This window comes from Sinocyclocheilus anshuiensis, unplaced genomic scaffold (genome assembly GCF_001515605.1).
Source record: "Sinocyclocheilus anshuiensis isolate Anshui unplaced genomic scaffold, SAMN03320099.WGS_v1.1 scaffold1781, whole genome shotgun sequence".
Taxonomy (NCBI): domain Eukaryota; kingdom Metazoa; phylum Chordata; class Actinopteri; order Cypriniformes; family Cyprinidae; genus Sinocyclocheilus; species Sinocyclocheilus anshuiensis.
The window spans coordinates 112,011-132,924 of NW_015538017.1; the positions used below are offsets into that span (position 1 = coordinate 112,011).

General features: G+C 38.1%; 1 protein-coding gene across 3 annotated transcripts in view; it reads left to right on the plus strand.

Annotated features, from left to right (window-relative positions):
- LOC107678510 (bone morphogenetic protein 6-like) overlaps nt 1-20,914 on the plus strand; it is a 50,098-nt gene that overhangs the window by 8,493 nt on the left and 20,691 nt on the right. For all 3 annotated transcript variants that reach the window (XM_016473793.1, XM_016473798.1, XM_016473788.1), the window contains exon 2: nt 20,702-20,894. In XM_016473793.1, the coding sequence (XP_016329279.1) occupies nt 20,702-20,894 (193 nt within the window). The remainder of the gene's footprint in view (nt 1-20,701; nt 20,895-20,914) is intronic.

Consider the following 20,914-nt stretch of genomic DNA (forward strand, 5'->3'; position numbering starts at 1 on the left):
GAGCCGTTTTCTCATTTTTCCACTTTCAATATTAAATAAAAAAACGAATGATCGAATGATACACGGATTTAAAATGCTAAGCAGGTGAAGTGATTAGCTTATTCTAAAATGCTTAAAATGACATATTTCAGCCTCATTATATGAGCAAAATCCACATTAGATTGCAATGGGAAGTTATTGCAAACACTCAATGGTTATTTTCAGGGAGTTTTGAGTACAAGTATTGCATGTACACACGAGTTGTGACTCACTTATGGACAGTAACTGTAATATTTTTACTGCAATCTTATTTGTAATTAGTTCCACTACTCATTATTATTACTGTAAAGCGTTACTAGTAACAGGTTACTGGCCAACACTGGTCAACATTAAATGCAACTTGAACATAATTAAAAACAACAACAACAAGGAAATAGTGAAGACTCTGCCTCTTCATTCCAGAACACCACTGTACGCCACTGGTCTGTTACAAATATTATAAAGGTGTTCCAATCCGCATCAGTGGAAAAATGCAGACATTCAAGAACTATTAAAATAACTTAATGTCATGAAAATGATTTAGTTCCTGTGTTTTTAAACAAATAAACAAAATTCTGGAAGAAACGGATCCCTCACTCATATTAAACACATACTCTCTCCACCCGTGGCGGAATGTCACCCAGTGCCCTCCACAAGTGAATAGGAAATGTGTGAGTGCTCTGGAGTTATGGCTCCACTGTTTTCTTCAGACAGCAATGAATGTGTGTTCATTTAAAGGTCAGTAGCACAATGAAATGTCTTGTGGTGTGCTGAATCAGTCATCTAATGGGGTTACATTGTTTTAACTTTTAATAACTATCAGACGAAATGCAAAAAAACACATAAGCTGAATGTTAGTGGATGTGCTAACCTTGAGAACATACAAATATATACACACATGTCTACTGAGGCTGGCATTCACAGGTGTGGGGAAATTAAGGGCACTTGACAGTTACCGAAATAGAGCAATATTTATGAGATGTTGGACTGGTATTAAACGAGCATGGAATTGGTTAGTATTTACACTTAGAACATGTCCTACCTAGAGTTTCCAGGAGGAAGAAACCTGTGGAAGTGGATGTCAGAGAATACACACAGCAACAGAGAGAGAAAGGACATTGGCTATTGTACTTGCTGCTGTGGAATGCAAGCCACCAATATTTTGACTTCTCCTTTGGAAACAGCTGCGTTTCCTTTTTCAAAGATATTTTTTCCTTATTTATCAGATCCCTTGGGGGAGATCCATCTCTGCTGTCTGACACAGACTTCCTCCTCTAAATCTGTGCCACTAGCCAGCCCTGAGCTCACACACACCTGCTGCAGCACACACAGATGGCTCTAACAGGTCTCTCTGCCTGGCATGCTCACACAGACATAGACACACAGGTAGACACAGTTGTAGGAGACACAATGGCTCAAAACACACACCAGAGGTATATCAAGACCAAATAGGTAGCAGATTTGATGTTTCGAAGTGATGGAAAAAACACCACGTGGCATGCCACAATGGCCAGAAATGGTCCTGTAAGGTTTCAAACCCCTATCCCTAATCTTTCAAGTAGGCGTACCAGTTCTAATTAAAACTGGTGGAAAATTTCCATTTGTTTCCATTTTTTCCTATACTGTTCAAAATGGTTTGTACCAGTTTGTAAGTTAAAGTGAATGTCATGAAATGCAGTTTGTGTAGGTAGCTGTTTGTGCATGTAAACAGTCTGCAAAGTATGGACTTCCAATACCGACAACATATAGTTATAAACATAATACTGTTTACAGCTTTTTTAACACACACTCTAAGCGGTTGACCAGTCACAACAGACTGGACCAGCTGACCAGTCTGAGTAGACTGGGCTTTTCGGAATGGATTGCTGCAGTATGGACAAAAAATACTATGGAGTTCAATGGGGACCAGCAACTGTTTGGTTACCCACATTCTTCAGAATGTCTTCATATGATGCAAGTTGCCATTGTTGCCTTTTGTCCAATATTAATGCCAGAGAGGCTGTAATCTCCTCATATAAAAGATGCACACCTAAACAGTCAAATACATACAAAAATATGTCAAAATGCAAGTCGAATAGTGAGTATTCACGTAAGCAGTTCATAAACAGTTCAATATTCATTTTACTTTTTTACCTACACTACACTAATCGAAATTGGCATCAAGAATTGTGAAATTCACTGGTATCTAAAATATTGGTATTGTAACAATCATATTTTAGCAAAGAATAACACTTAAATGAAAAACTTATTTTTCTACTGTAGCCTATTCTGCTCAAGATAAGGAAAGAAAATGATGATGGATGGCAATACATTTATTGGTCTCCAATTTTTCATCATTATGTAATTCTCTTCATAAAGATATGCTTAGTTTTTCTGAAACTAAAAATTGGACAGATTTTGTTTATGTTTTGATAACATACTTGTTTTTATGAAAATAAGCCCAATAATCTTTGTTGTGTCATTTCTAGGCTGTGAGTGCTGAGGCCTGCATTCTAGTACTCTTCACATATCTCTTTTGTGACGTTGCCAAAGCACAAAGTACCATTAGTCCATCCCAAAATGTTTTGTCAGCTGTTCTCGTGGATTATGCCTTTATTAATGTTTCTATATGCCGAAAAGAAGGAAAGAATGGGAATGTTTATTTTCCAGACCATTTCCTCCATTTTATGGAATTTCCTCCTCATACAAAAAAGACATTATAATATTTATTGACAGGTTATTGGCTTGAGTAGGCACTCAAGTGAAAATGGATTTGTTTTATGCCTGTTAAAAGTGGAACAACTGATTCTTGTAATGTCTGTTAGCCTTTTGCATACGCATATGCAAAACCTAAACCTGACTTTAACCTGACTTTGTGCCTGAACTGTTGAAAACACACACACACACACACACACACACACACACACACAAAACCTGACTTTAACCTGACTTTGTGCCTGAACTGTTGAAAACACACACACACACACACACACACACACACACAATTCCTTTTTGTTCAGTATTCTCCTGACATGCAGTTATGATCATCTGACTGCGGCCATTCACCATGGAGATGATTAGCTTCAGATCGATGGCGTTGGTTACAGAGATGAAGAGATTGAGAGATATCAAACATCTTTTAACAGTTGCAATCATCACAAATTAGTGCTATTATCTAAATATCTTGCAAATACAGAGCAACACAGACAGATTTCTTTTCTTCCCATCTGAAATGTCAGATCAGTCCAATGAAGATTTGGTCCAACATACTATAAAAATACGTATTCCTAAAGGTCAGTACCACAAAATAAAACTGACAGGGTAATTTAATGCAAAATAAACCTGACAGTCCCTGATGTGAAGCAGAGAAAATATTACAAGGCAACTTGCCAAATAATAAATAAATAATAATAACTGGACATGAAATATTAATGTGAGTGTAAATTATTTTATTATGTAAGAATAAAGAAAGTGTAAAGAGACTTTAGAGAAATGAAACTACACAGCTGCAGGAAATGACTTGCTTAGGACAACAGTCAGTTATTGACCAATCAGAATCAAGTATTCCAGAGAGCCATTGAATTATCTTAATTAACTATTATCAGTTAATGGATTCTGTAACACTTTATTTTAAGGTGTCCTTGTTACACATGTTACATGTACTTACTATTATAATAACAATTAATTATGCATAATTACATGCAAGTAACCCTAAGCCAAACCCTAATCCTAACCCTAACCATATAGTAAGTACATGTAGTTCATTAATATTACTCAGTACACAAATGTATAATTACACTGTAACAAGGACACCTTAAAAGAAAGTGTAACCATGTATTCCAATTTGAAATATATTTTGTATTTGCTTGGAACAAGAAATACAACATGTTGTTACAATGCTTCATGTTCCTTCATAAACCACTTAGTGCAACTTGATGTATTTCATAAGGTTTCTGTTAAGGGAAGAGCATCATTGTCTTTAAACACAAGATCTAGTAAGTTTTCAACATTGTATAACTACAATTAAAAGAGCATGATCTCTATCTTAGTGTTCACACCAACCAATGGATCTTTATGACCGTGTCATCTATGGTTTGCCATAAACTGTTGCACCTCTTGCTGACCTCTGCGCAGAGCTCTGACTCCTGTAGTTACGCCTTTGATGATTTGCATGGGTCAGAGACTTAGATCATGGTTGTAGGAAATACCCAGAGAATGCTATGTCAAACCCCTGCCATCTCCCAGCTTCCCGAATACAAAACCCCATGAACCACGACCTTTTATCTACATGCAATGACCATTTTAAAACTGGGCTATTGGATTTTCATTAACCTAGTGTTAGTCCTGGGAATTTGTTATATTGTTCTTCATTTCCCACTTTTCATATACCACTCAGGGTTAATAAATAATATAGGGGTGTGTCTCCCAAAAGCAGTTGTTCCACTGTTAACAACATAGTTCAACAATTTGGTTATTCCCAAAACCATAGTTTCAATTAACATTCACAAATATAATTGCAAAGTTGTGTGGTGAGAACTACAGCTTTCGACTTGTGATTAGAAGTAGAGATCGACCAATATTCGTTCCGATAGATTTTTTCTTTTTCTTTTTCTTTTCATTAATCGGTTCCATTATCACTTTTGTACGGTGGCCGAGAAGTGCAAAGCAAATCACAATTCTGAAAACAAAATAACAAATTACAAACGCAAATGCAAGTCTAAAAAACAAAATAACAATTCAGAAAGCACAACAACAATTCAGAAAACATTATAACAAGTCAGAAAACACAATGACAAATAAGCCAATGACACGCACTTATCCATCTGCACCACTGGAGCTGATGACTTACAACCAATTTTAACTAAATCTAAATATATACTCCGTATGTTTTATTCCATAGTAAGTGCAATTCATACAATACATTTAAACTGAGCTCCTTTAATTAATGTAACAAAAGAGATCAGTGCATACTAGAAATAAAATACTCAGGTATGTTTAATAGAATGACCACTGTATGCAGCATTTAACAACACTGTAAAAAAAATTCCGCAGTGAAGATCAGCTTGTTTAGTCCCTAAAGTCCCTAAATGATATTAACGTTTAGTGTTTATTTGACTATTAATCATCATTAATGTACTTAAATGTCTGTGGAAATAACATCTTTGCAGGTGATTGTCATAGCATTTGAGTAAAAGTTTTGTGTAAATGCATAGAATGGTAAATGCGTAGCAAAATACACATTATTACACATGAAAAATGTAATGCTATGACAACATTGATGAGATGTGTGTGTCACTATAAAATGATCACAATAATAAATTTAACAGAAACAAATAAAAATTGAATAAATCTTGGTTCTGTATATCGGTTATCAGATATCCAATAATATCCAGTCCAGTCTATGTCTTTCATTCCATACCTGTATATACAGTATTTATTTAATTCCATATCTGTATATACCCTTATCCTAATGGTAACCTGTACATATACAAATGTATATATACAAATTCTACATCTTTTAGAATGAAAGCGATATTGTTGAAATGCATATGTATGAATGTGCCCTAGTACCTTGGAGTATGATGTAAGTACCTGGCATTTACATTTGTATTTGAATATTTCTGAGATTGAAACATTTGACAAGTAGTTTTATCTGTTTCATTAGTAACTTTCACACATTAAATCAGTAACCTGCCATTAAATTGCACCACATCTGCTGTTCACACAAACAATGGCTTTTCATCTCCTTACCGTTAAGATATCATTTACACATCATCAGCAAAATGTCTGTAAACTATGTGATCTGAAATTACCTTTAAATGCTTTGCCATTTTTCCTCATCTACCCAAATATGGAGAATCACTGCTTGTGGTGACATTTCTGCAAGATTATATTCCGCTGCTTCTTGCACATTTCGTGGCACTGGTGCTAAAAGCACATTCAATTTTCCCCCAAACACATGAAAGTGAATCTGCCTACGGTTTATTATGTTAGTTATTATACAAATTGTTGCAGTTTGGAAATGAAATGTCCGGTGCATGGCGCTGAAAGATTAATGCTCTCCCACGTTTTGAAAATAACATTCCACCTATACTAAACCCTAAAACCTAACTGGTGATGTTTAACAAAAGCAAAAATTACATAATAATAAAAATTCATATATCAATCAGGGTTAGTAAATTATCTCGGGCTATTTCACAAAAGCATAGTTAGCAATCTATAATTTCAAGTTCCGTCATTAACGCTCAGGACAAGTGCAGTGCTCTACCAGGTGCACAGTAAAAAAAAATCCGTAAAATTTACGGTAAAAAACCAGCAGCTGTGGTTGCCGGAATTTTACCGTAAAAAAATACGGTAGCATTTCAGGTTTTACGGTTCTAACTTAAATTTACAGTTAAATACAGTAATTTCATTAACTGAAATAATTTTAATATACCAACCTATTGAAGTACTGAAATCTGTTTTGTACCTTTGTAATACACTGATATCCACCAAAAGGAGGTGGTAATGAGAGTCATATGATGAACCAAAGCCAATCACAAGCAGCTTTTAAATAATAACATATATAGAAGGTGCACAGTGTCATTCACACAAACACCAAACACCATCATGGTAACACACATGAAACTGAAATAATGCAATAAACATTAATTTAACAACATTAGGTGTAACATATAACCCTAAAATACAAAACTGATAAGAAAAATCTAAGAAGAAACATTATTATTTCAACAAAAAAAACCCATCAAATTTGAAATTTAATGCAGGGAGTTCTGGGAATGACAATTTATGGTTATTCACTGTAAATTATACACACTTTTTCACTTCCAAAAAACGGTATACTAATGTAAAATTACATGTAATGTCCAATACAGTTTTTCACCGTACATAGTAGGGGAATTTACCGTTAACCATTTAACAGGTTTTTACTGTAGCATTTTTACAGTCTTTTACCATTAAATTCACGGTTATTTTTTACAGTGTGAGCTACAGTAAACTTTTTCTATATAGTGCTTTATACAATACAGATTGTGTCAAAGCTGCTTTACAGTGTTAAACAGGAATAATGTGTGCTGATAATGCAAGAGGACGATAGAAAACAGTCAGTTTATCAGTTAAAGTCAGTTCATTGTTGATTCAGTAATATCATCATCCAGCTCAGTTCAGTTCTCTTTAAATAGTGTGTGTGCAGTGAAGTCAACAATGTTGCCAGAAATTGTGTCCCCAACTAAGCAAGCCAAAGGCAACAGTGGCAAGGAACCAAACCTCCATCGGTGACAGAGATGAAAAAAAACGTCTCCAGGTTACGCATGTAACCATGGTTCCCCAAAGGGAACGAGATGCTGTGTCGAAACGCTATGGGAACGCCTTCAGCATGACCACGCTCTGAATCACGTGTGTAATCAGTCCAATGGATGGGCGAGACGTCACGGGCGGGGTGACGTAGTGACCAGGACGCCTAAAAGCACGTGCGGTGGATACAGCGGCAGCTTCTGGGAAATGAAGTAAGCGCTTGCAGGCAGTGCTTAATTTGTAAATGAAACATTGCCAGATCCAAATCAGCAGTTAAAAGGCGCCGTGACTGACACTGACAATACAACTTCAGTTTCGCTGGAACATTCAATGACGTCACTAAACGGTGATGACACAACTATAAGAGCATCATTCACAAGTTTCTGCATGGACCTAACTATACAGCCTAGGTTTTCCAGCCCTGGGTCAAAAATGGGTCGCCAGGATGATTTAAGGCAAATATGTGTGTTACATTATCAATAACAAAATTTGTTTCCATAAAAATAAAATACAATCATAATCTATATAGAAAAGGTATAAATATGCAAAATATATCTGACATAAATAATTAACAGATATAAAACAGATTTGAGGTGCGGCGATCCGCAAACAGGTTCACGGAAAGGAAACTGAGAACTGAGATGACAGAACGCGCATCCTGTTTGTTTGCTTAATTACAAAACACAAATGTTCTTTTTATTGTGAGTGTGCAAAAATAAAAGTAAAAATTTACATTTACATTTAGTCATTTAGCAGACGCTTTTATCCAAAGCGATCCGCAAAAAAGTTCACGGAAAGGAAACCGAGAACCAAGATGACAGAACACACATCATGTTTGTTTGCTTGATTACAAAAACATTTACATTTAGTCATTTAGCAGACGCTTTTATCCAAAGCGACTTACAAATGAGGACAATGGAAGCAATCAAAATCAACAAAAGAGCAATGATACGCAAGTGCTGTAACAAGTCTCAGCTTAACGTAGTACACGTAGCAAGGTTTTTTGTAATTATATAGGCCTAATCAATAAAAAGAAAACAGATATAATAGAAAAAATAATAGAGCAAGCTAGTGTTAGAGGCCTTTTTTTGCTTTTGTTAATTGTAAAATAAATAAAAACAAAAGAAACAGAATACAAAAAGAATAGAGAATCTAGTGTTTGTTTTTTATTTATTATTAATTATTTTTAACACTTTGCGGGTTGTCTTTTACTCTTATCTGTATGACCAAAAATTGAGTATTTAATGTGTTAGCTGTTTGATCGCGCTGGCGCACACACACACACACACACACATGCACACACGCACACACACACACCACATATTATAGCCATTCAAACTTGCCATCGCAGTCTGTTCATTAGCAAAATAAAATACAGTCAGCCAAACATATCAATATAAAGAGTCCGTAGTATAACCGGTCTACAGCTGCTGTTATGCCAAGCGCATTTTTGCACATGTGAAGAGGATGATTTTTTTCGCCGATATGCGAACACGCATGAAGCCTAGTCTACATTATAAATAACAGTCTAACATTGAAATACATTGCGGATATGGAAACATTGGATTTGTGCCGAATGAGAGAGGTACGTGAGACCAATGGTACTTTCAGTTTCGCTTTGTTTTGGCTTCTTTAGCTTTATATTTTTTTCATTCTTGATCTGTTCTGCATACCGTTATATTTAAATGATTTGTTTCGGAGTGAGGGGAACTAGGCTATGATTATAGTGTTTATGATGTTTATACATTATAATATTTAACTTTATTTGGTATTATTTCTGGTATTATTACACTCTCTCCAACCGTTCCGCTGCTCGCAAAAGAGTGGAGAGAGTGGGTTAAGCAGTAGCACCAATCAACGAGAGCTATTTTGAATTTAAGAAAGCTGATTGGTCAATAATATGTTGAGGACCAATACATAATCTACAAATCATGCTCCAAATACATCTACATAAACCCGCAATCGCTCTGTCTCGTATGCACGCACGCACTGTCACGATCTGCACTTATTAATGCCGGATCTTTAAAAACACATACCGGAACGCAAAAGTCCCAAATCTGACATTTCCCGGAACAGGATCCGGCTCAAATTAAGCACTGCTTGCAGGGATGCCAGAAGATGCACACTCTCTCCAGAACAGAGCAGTCGGGGGAAAGGCGAGAGAAAGAGCGCGCGAGCCACTCGGTCACACAAACAATATCAATCTCCTTGGAGAAAGATAGCTGCAGCAGCGAGCTCTCACTCAGAGGGGGAAGAAACTGCAGCGCGGGCTTCCGAACCGAGAGAGAGTGTGCTAGATCTAGGGAACGCGGGTGGAGATAGGGAGAGCCCGTCTCCAACCTGTCCGCCAGATCATGTGCGATCCCCGCGATCTCAATCGCTGCCGTGCCTCAGCAGCAGCGGGACCGGAACTGCAAGATCACAGGCACGGACACACTCCTCGGAGCGTGCCCGGCGAGAGCGGAGCATTTAACAGCAGGAAAAGCACAATCAGCCCCCTCGAGAGTTGACTGCACGAGCTCCGCTCCCCAGTAATGCTGCTCATTATAATATTAGGCATAATACGCTTGTAACTGATGCTTGTGCAACTGGCGAGCTCATCGATGCCCTCCATATCAACCTCCTCTGAGGAAGACAGGCGGAGCATCGAGCCCTCTCCCCGGGGAGGAAGAACCGCAGCGCGGGCTTCCGATCCCCGAGTGCGGGCGCTGGATTTGGTGGGTGAGGAAGAAGAGCACGAGCACAGATGCCGATCCGCCTCGGCGAAAGCGGGGCCGGCACCGCGAGAAACGCTGGTGAAGGCTCCCCCCTCAAAGAGAGCCTTCCAAGGGTGAAGCAAGGCAGTAAGAGAGCTGACTCTGCGTGCTTCGCTCCCAAGCAGACAACACACAAACTTGTGTGTCCCCACCCGAAATATAGCGCGGGCAGGGAGGAACACACAGCCTGAACGCTGCCTGGTCTCGCCCTAATGCTTCTTTTGACTGAAGCTTTGACATAATAGAGCTTATAAGTGGACAAACAACACTAAATAAGACTCACAACAGATAGCGACCGATACACACACAGAGCGCTTGCTGAATGACAGAAAGCTGCCGCTGTATCCACCGCCTGTGCTTTTAAGTGTCCTGGTCACTACGTCACCCCGCCCGTGACGTCTCGCCCATCCATTGGACTGATTACACACGTGATTCAGAGCGTGGTCACGCTGAAGGCGTTCCCATAGCATTTCGACGCAGCTCGAGTTCCTGAACTGGGGGCCAGTTCTCCTCTGGCCAGACAGAACCAGCATGGTATAATTTAATTCCAGGCTGCAACACACATCAGATTGAGCAGAGGAATACAGAGCAAGTTTATTACTTAAAGGGGTGGTTCACTGTTTTTTTTCTAGGCTTGATTGTGTTTATGGGGTGCAGTCTAACGTGTGTCCCCACCCCTCACCTCAGCGGCATGTGCTCCGGTTGTATTGTAAACAACGGCATCGTTAATATCGCTTATCAGTTTGAGCCCAATTGAGAAGCAGAGGATATTATTCAAGAGGATCGTGCAGAAGCTGTGCACGCACGGCTTTTAATGGTAGGCCTATGTTTTTTGTTTGTTGTTGTCTCATACTTAAATGCTACTGCTTATGTTAGCTTTTAATATATGGTTTTATCCTGATTAAAACTTTAATACAGTATGGCAACTTGCACGCACTTTCCATGTTTAACGCTTCTCATAGCTATGTGACAATAAGTGTATAATTGGAACAGTTCATTGTTGGAGCTGAGCTGAATGAGAGAGAGAGAGAGAGAGAGAGAGAGATGCAGAGCGTGTGCAGAGCAGGGTGACGTGAGGAACAGTATTAAGAACCGCTGCTATAGAACATTGATTTTGAAACTTGTGAATCCATTAGAATCGTTAGAAGACAGAATCGCGATACATATATGAAAAGATTTTTACGTGCACCTCTAGTTTTCTCTTCCTCTTCTCTAATGCTGGGTACACACCATAAGATAATGAGGCTGATTTTGGGCCGATTTCTCCCCTTCCGACAATTCTAGGTAATGTCTCGATTATTTTGGTGGTTCTAAAGATTATCTTATCAGATTTTCTGTGGTGTGAGGTGTGTTAAGAGTGACTGAATCTGCTCGGAAGAACGTCGGAGGCGCCCCGATCGCGAATCGTAAATATTCAACATGTTGAATATTTATGATCAGAAATCCTGATGTGTGGGGGGAACATCGCGGCACACCACACACTATAGGAGCAAAACCGTTAAATCTAGGATATTTTTGTCCTCCTGTTTGTGGTCTCTCACATTTTGAAGATCTTATAAGATTTTAAAAATCTTTTAGTGTGTACCCAGCATAAAGCAATGCAGCATGGCCTCGCCCCCTTTGCTGCCTTTTCCCAAGGGTGGGGTTTATCTGGGTTTGTTACGTCACGAACCCGGGAAGTAACTTTTTGTAGGCATTAAACTGCCAGAATTTTAAAAGACAATATCTCTGTTTGCATTGAACTTCCAGCTTCGTAACTTTGCAGATATTGTTTATGCTCAAACAGCAACATTACACACTAACTAACGTTAAAAAAAGTGAAATCGCAATCAACCACCCCTTTAAGAACCAGTTTGTGATGTGATGCAAATGTCAAAAAGTATTCATTTATAAATGCAAGTAAAAGTGTTTTGAGATCATAATATTGTGCAAGGAACTGAAAAAAAAAAAAAAATTGGAGTGTTGTAAATATGTAGGTAGATGCACATTTTTCCAAATCCAACAAATTGCCAGAACTGATTTACTGATATTTCTAACAACTTCTGTTCACACATGATCTCTAAATGCTAAAATGCTGTAAATTTTCAAAAGGCTTGAAAAAAAGTCCGTAAGTCTGCAGTATGTTTAAAAGTCTGTCTGCTTGTCCATCTATGGAAATTACACCATATAAATCTGCATTGGTGGGCTTAATTTGTCCCAAAACATACAGCAAAAAACAAAAGACAAAGCCAGAAAAACACAAAAATGTGTTTACATCACATTTTTACCTTGACAGTTTCTAACTTTTAATTTAAATTTCTCTCAGAAGATCTTATAAATGTTTAATTCATAAGAGACAAACTTTCAGTCATTTTGTGATTGGTTGTCTGTTGCTAAACAATTTTTATAATATATTTCTGTGAAACCCCAATGCAGCGTAAACTCTGTTCTGGAGCAGGCCTTCATAACTCCAGGGTTATGTTTGGTTAAAGGAGTTTTGGTGGGTTTGGTTGATTGTTATAAAACATAATTTACGTTTTTAAGAGCATCAAAGACAAGTGCAGTTGTACAGATGACAAGCAAGTCACAGTAGCTTTTCATTACAGAAGCTGGAACAATTAGATTGTGGGGGAAGAAAATGTGAACGGGGATTCTGAAGATAATTACATAAACATAGATGGATTCTTACCATGCCTGGCTTCACGGCACATTTTTATTGGTTAAACTGAAGGAGACAGCTTTCAAATCATCTGGTTCTCGGTGTTTCATGTGCTGCAGAGATGCAGGAAATAATTGCAGGCTTTGTGTATGGTCAACATTTTTTCTCACAAGTTTGTGGTGACTTGATGTTGGATTGGGCAGAATAATTAAAAAGCTTTAGATATAAATTATGCCTTAATACTTAACAGAAACTTGTTGGTAGTGACTTGTTTTGCACCAAAGTACTGCATGTATAAAGCGGATACTTCTATACATTTTAATTCTACATAAATAGTTTTGTATACATTGTGTACACTGTAGAAAATGTTACATTTGAAATTTTGTATAAATCTTGTCAAAAATGTCCTTTAGGAAACGTTTCAGTTACGGGGAGAAAGGGTCATTGTCAGAATTCCCTGCGCAAACCATAAAATTATTTTTATATCAGCATAATTATTTAACATAATTAAATCAATATTAAAGTGATCATGTAGCTTAACACCTGTATTCTTACCAATAAAGTTTATACTAACAAACTATGGGGTCATTTAATGGGTCATTTAGTTTTATATTTTACAGTTAGGAAATGTACAATATACATTCACCATCCCGTGATGCTTCTAACATTGTCATTGTATTTTAGCCGTAGGGTGAGCAAATTAACACAACATTTTTGAGTGAACTTCAACTTTGAAGAAAGCAGCAGTACAGTCAACCCTCCTACAGAAAATGTAGCATCTCCCATTCATAGAGCAAAACCTCTGGAATATAGGTTAGAGGGGTCATATGACGTTGCTAAAAAAGAACATTATTTTGTGTATTTGGTGTAATGAAATGTGTTTATGCGGTTTAAGGTTAAAAAAACACATTATTTTCCACATACTGTGCATTATTGTTTCTCCTCTATGCCCCGCCTTTCTGAAACGCGTCGATTTTTACAAAGTTCATCGTTCTGAAAAGCGAGGTGTGCTCTGATTGGCCAGCTATCCAGTGCGTTGTGATTGGCCAAATTCCTCAAGCATGTGACGGAAATATTATGCCCCTTACCATATGATGCCGTGTCCCGGCGCGACAAGACAAAACCAATAAAACCCATTATAAACGAGGCATTTGTTGCATCCAGTGGGGACATAATCACTGATTGTAATGACTTATACTGTCGTTTTGAACGTTGCGTTGCATCGCGACGCGTAGACATAAAACCATGTCTGCATTTGTGATCGGAGAAACGATAAACAACAAGTGCTACTCTACACTGCTCAAAACTAGTTTCGCTTTCATAACGAAACACACAGGGTCTCCATGACATGGCGGCGGCTGCAACAATACTACAGCGAGAATCAAAGTTACACCTTATTTCTTTGCGTGAACATTTAGGCTTTGTTATGCAAATCTTCCCACACAGTGACGTAGACATGTGGGGGCGTGTTTAAACGAGGCGTTTTAGGAGGGCATGGACGAGTCTTAACTTTTATAAAGAATATCTCTTTGAGTTTGAGACTTTAGTCTTTGCAACTTTAGGGATCTTATCTATTCACGAACAGCTTGTAATACTCCAAAGAGAAAGGAAAACGTGAAATCGCATCATATGACCCCTTTAAAATTAAATGTAGGATTGACATGGACAGCAGTGTAGCGCCCCCTTTGGTCTTGAAGGAAGTGGATGTGGTGAAGAAAATGGAAATGAGTTGTTGTTTTCATAGTGGTTGTGGGCAGGGAGGAAAAAGTCAAGATGTGGTGAGTGAATCAAATGCAAATGACCACCGGACTACTTCAGGGGAAATTATGGAAAACTTTTAAAGTGTGACTCGCATATGACCATGGACCACACTGAAGCCTGACTTCCCATCCCATGCAGCCGTATGCCACTTCATTTGGCTATATATATATATATATGGTCGCCGTGATTTTGCCAAGTAAGACATGTTCCTGGATCAACATCTTTTGTTGATCCTGGATCAACATAACTGTCCAAAAATATAGACTTAACCCAATCCCTACCCCTAAACCTAACACTACCGATAATTTATTCCTAAAAACAGTGTGAAATGATAGCTGATTAACAGGGGTGTAGAAGCACCTAACCCTGACTGTAAGCCTAAAACAGATATTTCCTGAAAAGTTATCCCTCAATTCTGATTGGTTGATAGGAATGTTGTTCCAGGATCAACAAGGATGTTGAGGGAACATGGAATCCAGGAACATGTTGTACTTGGTGAAATCACGGTCACCATATACAGTATATATATATATATATATATGTGTGCGTGTGTGTGTGTGTGTGTGCATGTGATTATGAGTATTTTGAAGGTTTTCCAAATCTTCAATATCTCCATTTTGCCCTGTGTGTGCTAATGACAATAGCACAGAAGGAAAGAAACAGATGTTACACAGGTGGAAATGGAGAATCAGCCCAAATTAGAACAACGCAGAGCTTTATCCCAGACCCCTTCTCCGTATTTTTCAAATTCGAATTTTAATTAAATTGATTCAAATTCAGTCATGTACTATAAATTGAGGTGTTTATGTTAAATCTGATCCATTCTGGGTTGTTTCCCATAAAACTTGCTGCTTAACCACTGTAGTACAATGCATCATTGGAGAAATTAACTAGCACCTCAGTTGTTTGAAACAGATTGGTTGAACAATATATGGGACTGTTGATAAAGACATCACATGCAGGTGGTGGAGTAATAACTTTTGATTATTAATCGATTCAAGATTGCAATTAATGCAATATTATTATTGTTCATTTACACGAACAACAAAAAGCCATTTATTTTTTGTCACGTTTACATGCAGTATGTAATTGGCATACACTTTATTCCCGTATACATGTGGTTTCTTCAGTCAGTGGTTTTCTCCACAATGTAATTTATCTGAGATGCTGCAGTAACAAAGCCATTTCTAAGCCTCTAGGACTCCAGTGAACTGTGATCACATTCATATTATTCAAATGGCTAAAGTGGAATCGTTTCTAATCCTGGACGATGGTCCATGGCCATCCTGCCAAAATCACTTCATGAGTAAGGTGTAATGTTATCTAGGAATTGACAATGAACTGCACAGCAACATTCAAAGGCCTCTTATACCTATGGTGTACATGACTCTATCATCAGAAAGACACTGGGCAAAATTAGCATCTATGACAGAATAGCAAGGCAGAAACCAGTGTTGACAAGAATAACATGTCTTATGAACAAATGAATCATAAGTGGAACTTGCCTGAAACATCACATATTTTTAGGGAATTTCTTTCTTTGTCCACTTTAAACTTTAAATGATTCATACAGAATTCATATAATTTTGCTTAGCATTTTGTATAAACCATTTCTCAATGTATGTCCCTCTCCCTGGATCTGTCATCACATCCCTGTCCTCTTTTCCTGTTAATGTGTGTGAACAGTATCTGTGAAGATGATGAAGAACGCCAACACAATGAAAGCCACTCACGACTTTCCACCTTGTCTCTTGCTCAAACAACCCTTTGCACTTTGACATTTTTTGTTTAGTATGTGGCCACACAGTTATTGTTGTGGGTCCTTTCTGGGTCTGTCCTCTGAAAAACCACATCAGTCATATCAGACCATATGGGCTCTGTGGTTTTGGTTGTGTTTCTTACTGTTGATGCCAAGTCCTTGATATAAGTATAGTCTATCATTTTGTGAGCTTCCTTTTTCCATTATCCTCTCAAAAAGGCAATAGCATTTGCAGAGGACACAATTAGAACTCCTGAGCAGTTGGGGCCTTTGCAAATTTCCACTTTCATAATGGTATTACAAGCAATGAAAACTTATGAAAAGAATGGCATTGGCAGAGTATACATTATGCTACACCCTCATGGGTAGTCTGATTTCACTCATCATAATGTTTTGTAACAAAAGTAACAAGGCCATTTCTAGACCAGTGGCCCTCGATACTGTGTGTGCTGATGAACTTTAATATATCTGTCATCTTGGATGTTTTTGCTACTGAGAGACAGGCTTTTTGGATCCACCTGTGGAAGTTGTTAATGAAGAAGTCTCAGCAGCATGTGAAACAGCCACGTTCAAACCTGATGTGCTGATGTGAAAAACATCACAAATGGGACCTCTGGAAATTGCTTTCAGTATGAATTACTTAGGCATATTGTGAGTGAAAAAAGTCCTGGTGTTAAGCCATCGCCATGTGAACCCTGAAGCTGGAACTGCACTAAAGCAAATTTCTCTCTCTACTCTTCTTTTTCTTCGTTTTTAGTAGTAAGTCCTCACTAGAGGTCAGATGTCCCAGTTGCTGCCAGTAATTTTGTACTTTGCAGGTGGGTTCTCCAAGGTTAGTCAGTCAATTAGAGCAGAGTATGTAGCACAAATACAGGGTGTCCCTCAGGGATCCATCTTAGGCCCTTTGAGGTTTTCCCAAGAGGCTCAGTTTTAATTCGTAACGCATGTGTCAGGACAGCAGAGGAGTGGAACTCCCTGTTGGAAGACCACAGATCAGAGAAGTTGCTCTTTTGTGATGTTGGAGAACTTTAAACAGCTACTGTAATTCACCAAACAGAGAAAAGGGGGTAGTCTTCGCATAACCCCAGTACTCTTGTTGATCCCTAATTCATTCCTCTGCTCCATGACTTTCTTTTCCTCTTCACAAGGAGGCAGGGCTTAGATGGAAGTGTGTGTTCCTCACCTAGGGAAGCATGGAAATACAATCAGAGCAAGACACTTCACCCTGGGCCCACAAGCGGGGCATCCGGCTGGACTTGTACTTATGGCAAGAAATACAGCCCATGGGTCGTTCGTAGGAACAAGAGGAAGGGTTGTCTGTGACATGGGGGGAAGAGCAGCACAGCAGAATGACAAAGCTGTCGTCTAATGAGAAAACACACTCTGGTCATAGTTTCTCCTTTTTGCTTTTTCTGTAAGAGTGGCTGCTAGCACTTAAAACTGTGAAGAAATTGCCATGATGTCCTTTGCTGTGGGAACAGCTTGAATAAATAAAGAATTAGAATTCTACAAGAAATAGTGAATCATTACTACAGCACATGCCCTGAACATCTGGGCACTCTGTGAAGTGGTGCTGTAATATAAATGCATATGTATAGACCATATGGGTGAATTAGGTCAGTCAATTATAGGCCATTATTGAGCATACATAGCTTACCATATCTTTATAATGTTTAGGTATATGTCCAAAGAGATTCACTAATATTGTTTCATACCTAAACCAGGTATGATCAGACTAATTATTATTATTATTATTATTATTATTATTATTATATAATTTCAAGGTATTGTTAAGAAAAAAAATTGTTTGGTCCAAGTCCATTGAACTTTTGCATCTAAATAGCAGTACTTTGTGCCATCAACATTAGTACTGGCTTAGCAGTAGCTGCTTGTCACTATACTTAGGTAATGAATCAGAACAAGAACAAGTATAATCAAAATATTTGTCAGTCTGGATTTAGCACCAAATGTTTACACACACACAGAACAAGACTTGAGTTTGTCTGCCACGGATGCACTGCAAGTGATGCAAAGAATGAAAGTTTCTGAAGGCAATTTATGCAGAGATACGTGGCTATGGTAAATACAATATACTACAGTGACAAGAATAAGTTAGTGAACTATTTGAAAATATCTGCATGTCTGTATTGATTACTCATAAAATGTGGCCTGGTATTAATTTACTTTCAATTATAGACAAACACAATCTGATGCAACTAATAACACACTTTTCATATTAAGTCATCTTAATGAATATATTAAGTAATCATTCACAGTGCAGAGTGGAGAAATGAAGTGAATCACAGAATCCTAACTTGTAGAAGTTTATTGAGCAATTTTGGACCATTCCTTCCCATAAATCTGTTTCTGTTTATCATTATTGTCGGGTTGTCTTGATAACACTGTCCTCTTTAGGTCAGGATTCACATATTTTCTTATTTTTGTGTTTTGCCTCATTGTCTTATTCATAGTTTTCACGTGACGTCACACCCTTACAGGAACGCAAAACAAGGCTTTCCTCCACTGACCGCCAGTTATTTTTATGAGGCTTGCATTAAGTAGTAATGTAGTAAGACAGTGAAATTTAAAGGCCAAATTCAGCATACAACTTATTGATGATGCATACTTTGTACAGGCAATCAGATGAACCCAGAATATAAACGCAATGTGTAAAGTTTAATAATAAATGTTTTGCCATAAAAAATAAAAAAAAACATTATAAAGAAAACACAACCATTTAGCGCATAGCGTTCATATTCCGGGCACATTTGCTTGCCTGTATAAAGCATGCATCATCAATAAGGAGTGTACTGAATTTGATCTTTTAATATCACTGTTTAAAGGCACTTTAAAGGGGTGGTTCAGTTGTTTTTTTTTTAGGCTTGATTGTGTTTATGGGGTGCAGTCTAACATGTGTTAATCCTTTGTTTTTTAAAAAACGCATTATTTTTCACATAATTTACCTTTATTCCACACCGCTCTGTCACTTCTCTGAGAAACACGCTGATCAATTTCCTGCTTTTATGAAGCCCCTCCCTCAGAAATAGGCAATGGGCTCTGATTAGTTAGCTAACCCAGTGTGTTGTGATTGGCTAAACCGCCTCAAGTGCGCATCTAATTGTCCCGCCCCTGTCCTCAGCGGCATGTGCTCCAGTTGTATTGTAAACAAAGGCGTCGTTAATATCACTTATCAGTTTGAGCCCGATTGAGAAGCAGAGGATTTTTAATATACAGTTTTATCCTGATTAAAGCTTTAATACAGTACGGCAACTGCACGCGCGTCCATGTTTAACGCTTCTCATAGCTATGTGAAAATAAGTGTATAATTGTAACAGTTCATTGTTGGAGCTGAGCTGAATGAGAGAGAGACCGAGAGAGAGATGCAGAGCGCGTGCAGAGCAGGGATGCGAGGAACAGTGAACCGCTGCTTTAGAATATTGATTTTGAAACTTGTGAATCCATTAGAATCGTTAGAAGACAGAATCGCGATTCATGTATGAATAGATTTTTACGTGCACCATTAGTTTTCTCTTCCTCTTCTCTAAAGCAGCACAGCATGGCCTCGCCCCCTTTGCTGCCTTTTCCCGAGGGCGGGGTTTATTTGGGAACCCGGGAAGTAACTTGTTGTAGTCCCTACCAGCCATTTTTGTAGGCATCAAACTGCCAGAATTTTAAAAGACGATATCTCCGTTTGCATTGAACTTTCAGATTCATAACTTTGCAGATATTGTTTATGCTCAAACAGCAACATTACACACTAACTAACGTTAAAAAAGTGAAATCGCAATGAACCACCCCTTTAAGTGTTTTCAAATTAAACGTTTTAGAACGTACCACTGTTTTTAGTGATTGAAATATTGCGGCGGGTGCTTTATATGGATTGCTAATGGCCAAAACTTGCATTTTGTTCACATATCTTTGTTTTATTCTTTTGAGGATTATTCTTTTGAGTTCTATGGATGTTTGCCTGCCAGGTCTTCGAGCCAGTCACGTGACTGAAAACTATGAATTGCATCACCTAGCCTCTCTAAAGCTTGATGTCATGAATTGCTGTGCTGACATTCTCCTGTAAAATGCATTTATACACTTTAGAATCCATTGTTATTTTTCAATGACTGCAAAGTGCTCAGACTCCGAGGCAGCAAAGCAGTGCTAAACCATGATGCTCCCTCCACCATGCTTCAAGTTGGGAAGAGGTTTTAGTGTTCAAGTCTTTATTTATTTATTTACTTACTTGCTTACTTAGAGACAGGGTATCTTTAGCAATTTCTTGTGCAATACTTCTTAGCCTTTTCCAGCTTTGCACGTCTCTGTAATGTGTTTTTAAGTTCCCGTAATAGCTTTTGGGATTGAGGCATGGTTTACACTAACCAGTTTTTCTTGACAAGAACATATTTGTCAGATATGTCTCACAAACTTGCCACTGTGCAAATTATACATCAATAGTAGCTAAAATATAAATATATATCGTTTGTCTTTGTGTTTGTCTTTGGACAGTGGAAAATGACAGAGAGCTGTCGCCACAGAGAAGACACCATAAAGAGTACAAATTCAACCTGTCCCAGATTCCAGAGGGAGAGGCCATCACAGCCGCAGAATTCAGGATCTACAAGGAGTGTGTGACCAGGGCCTTCCACAATGAGACATTCCTACTTAGTGTGTTCCAGGTGGTTGGTGAACATCCAGACAGGTAAACGAGAAGTTAAATTA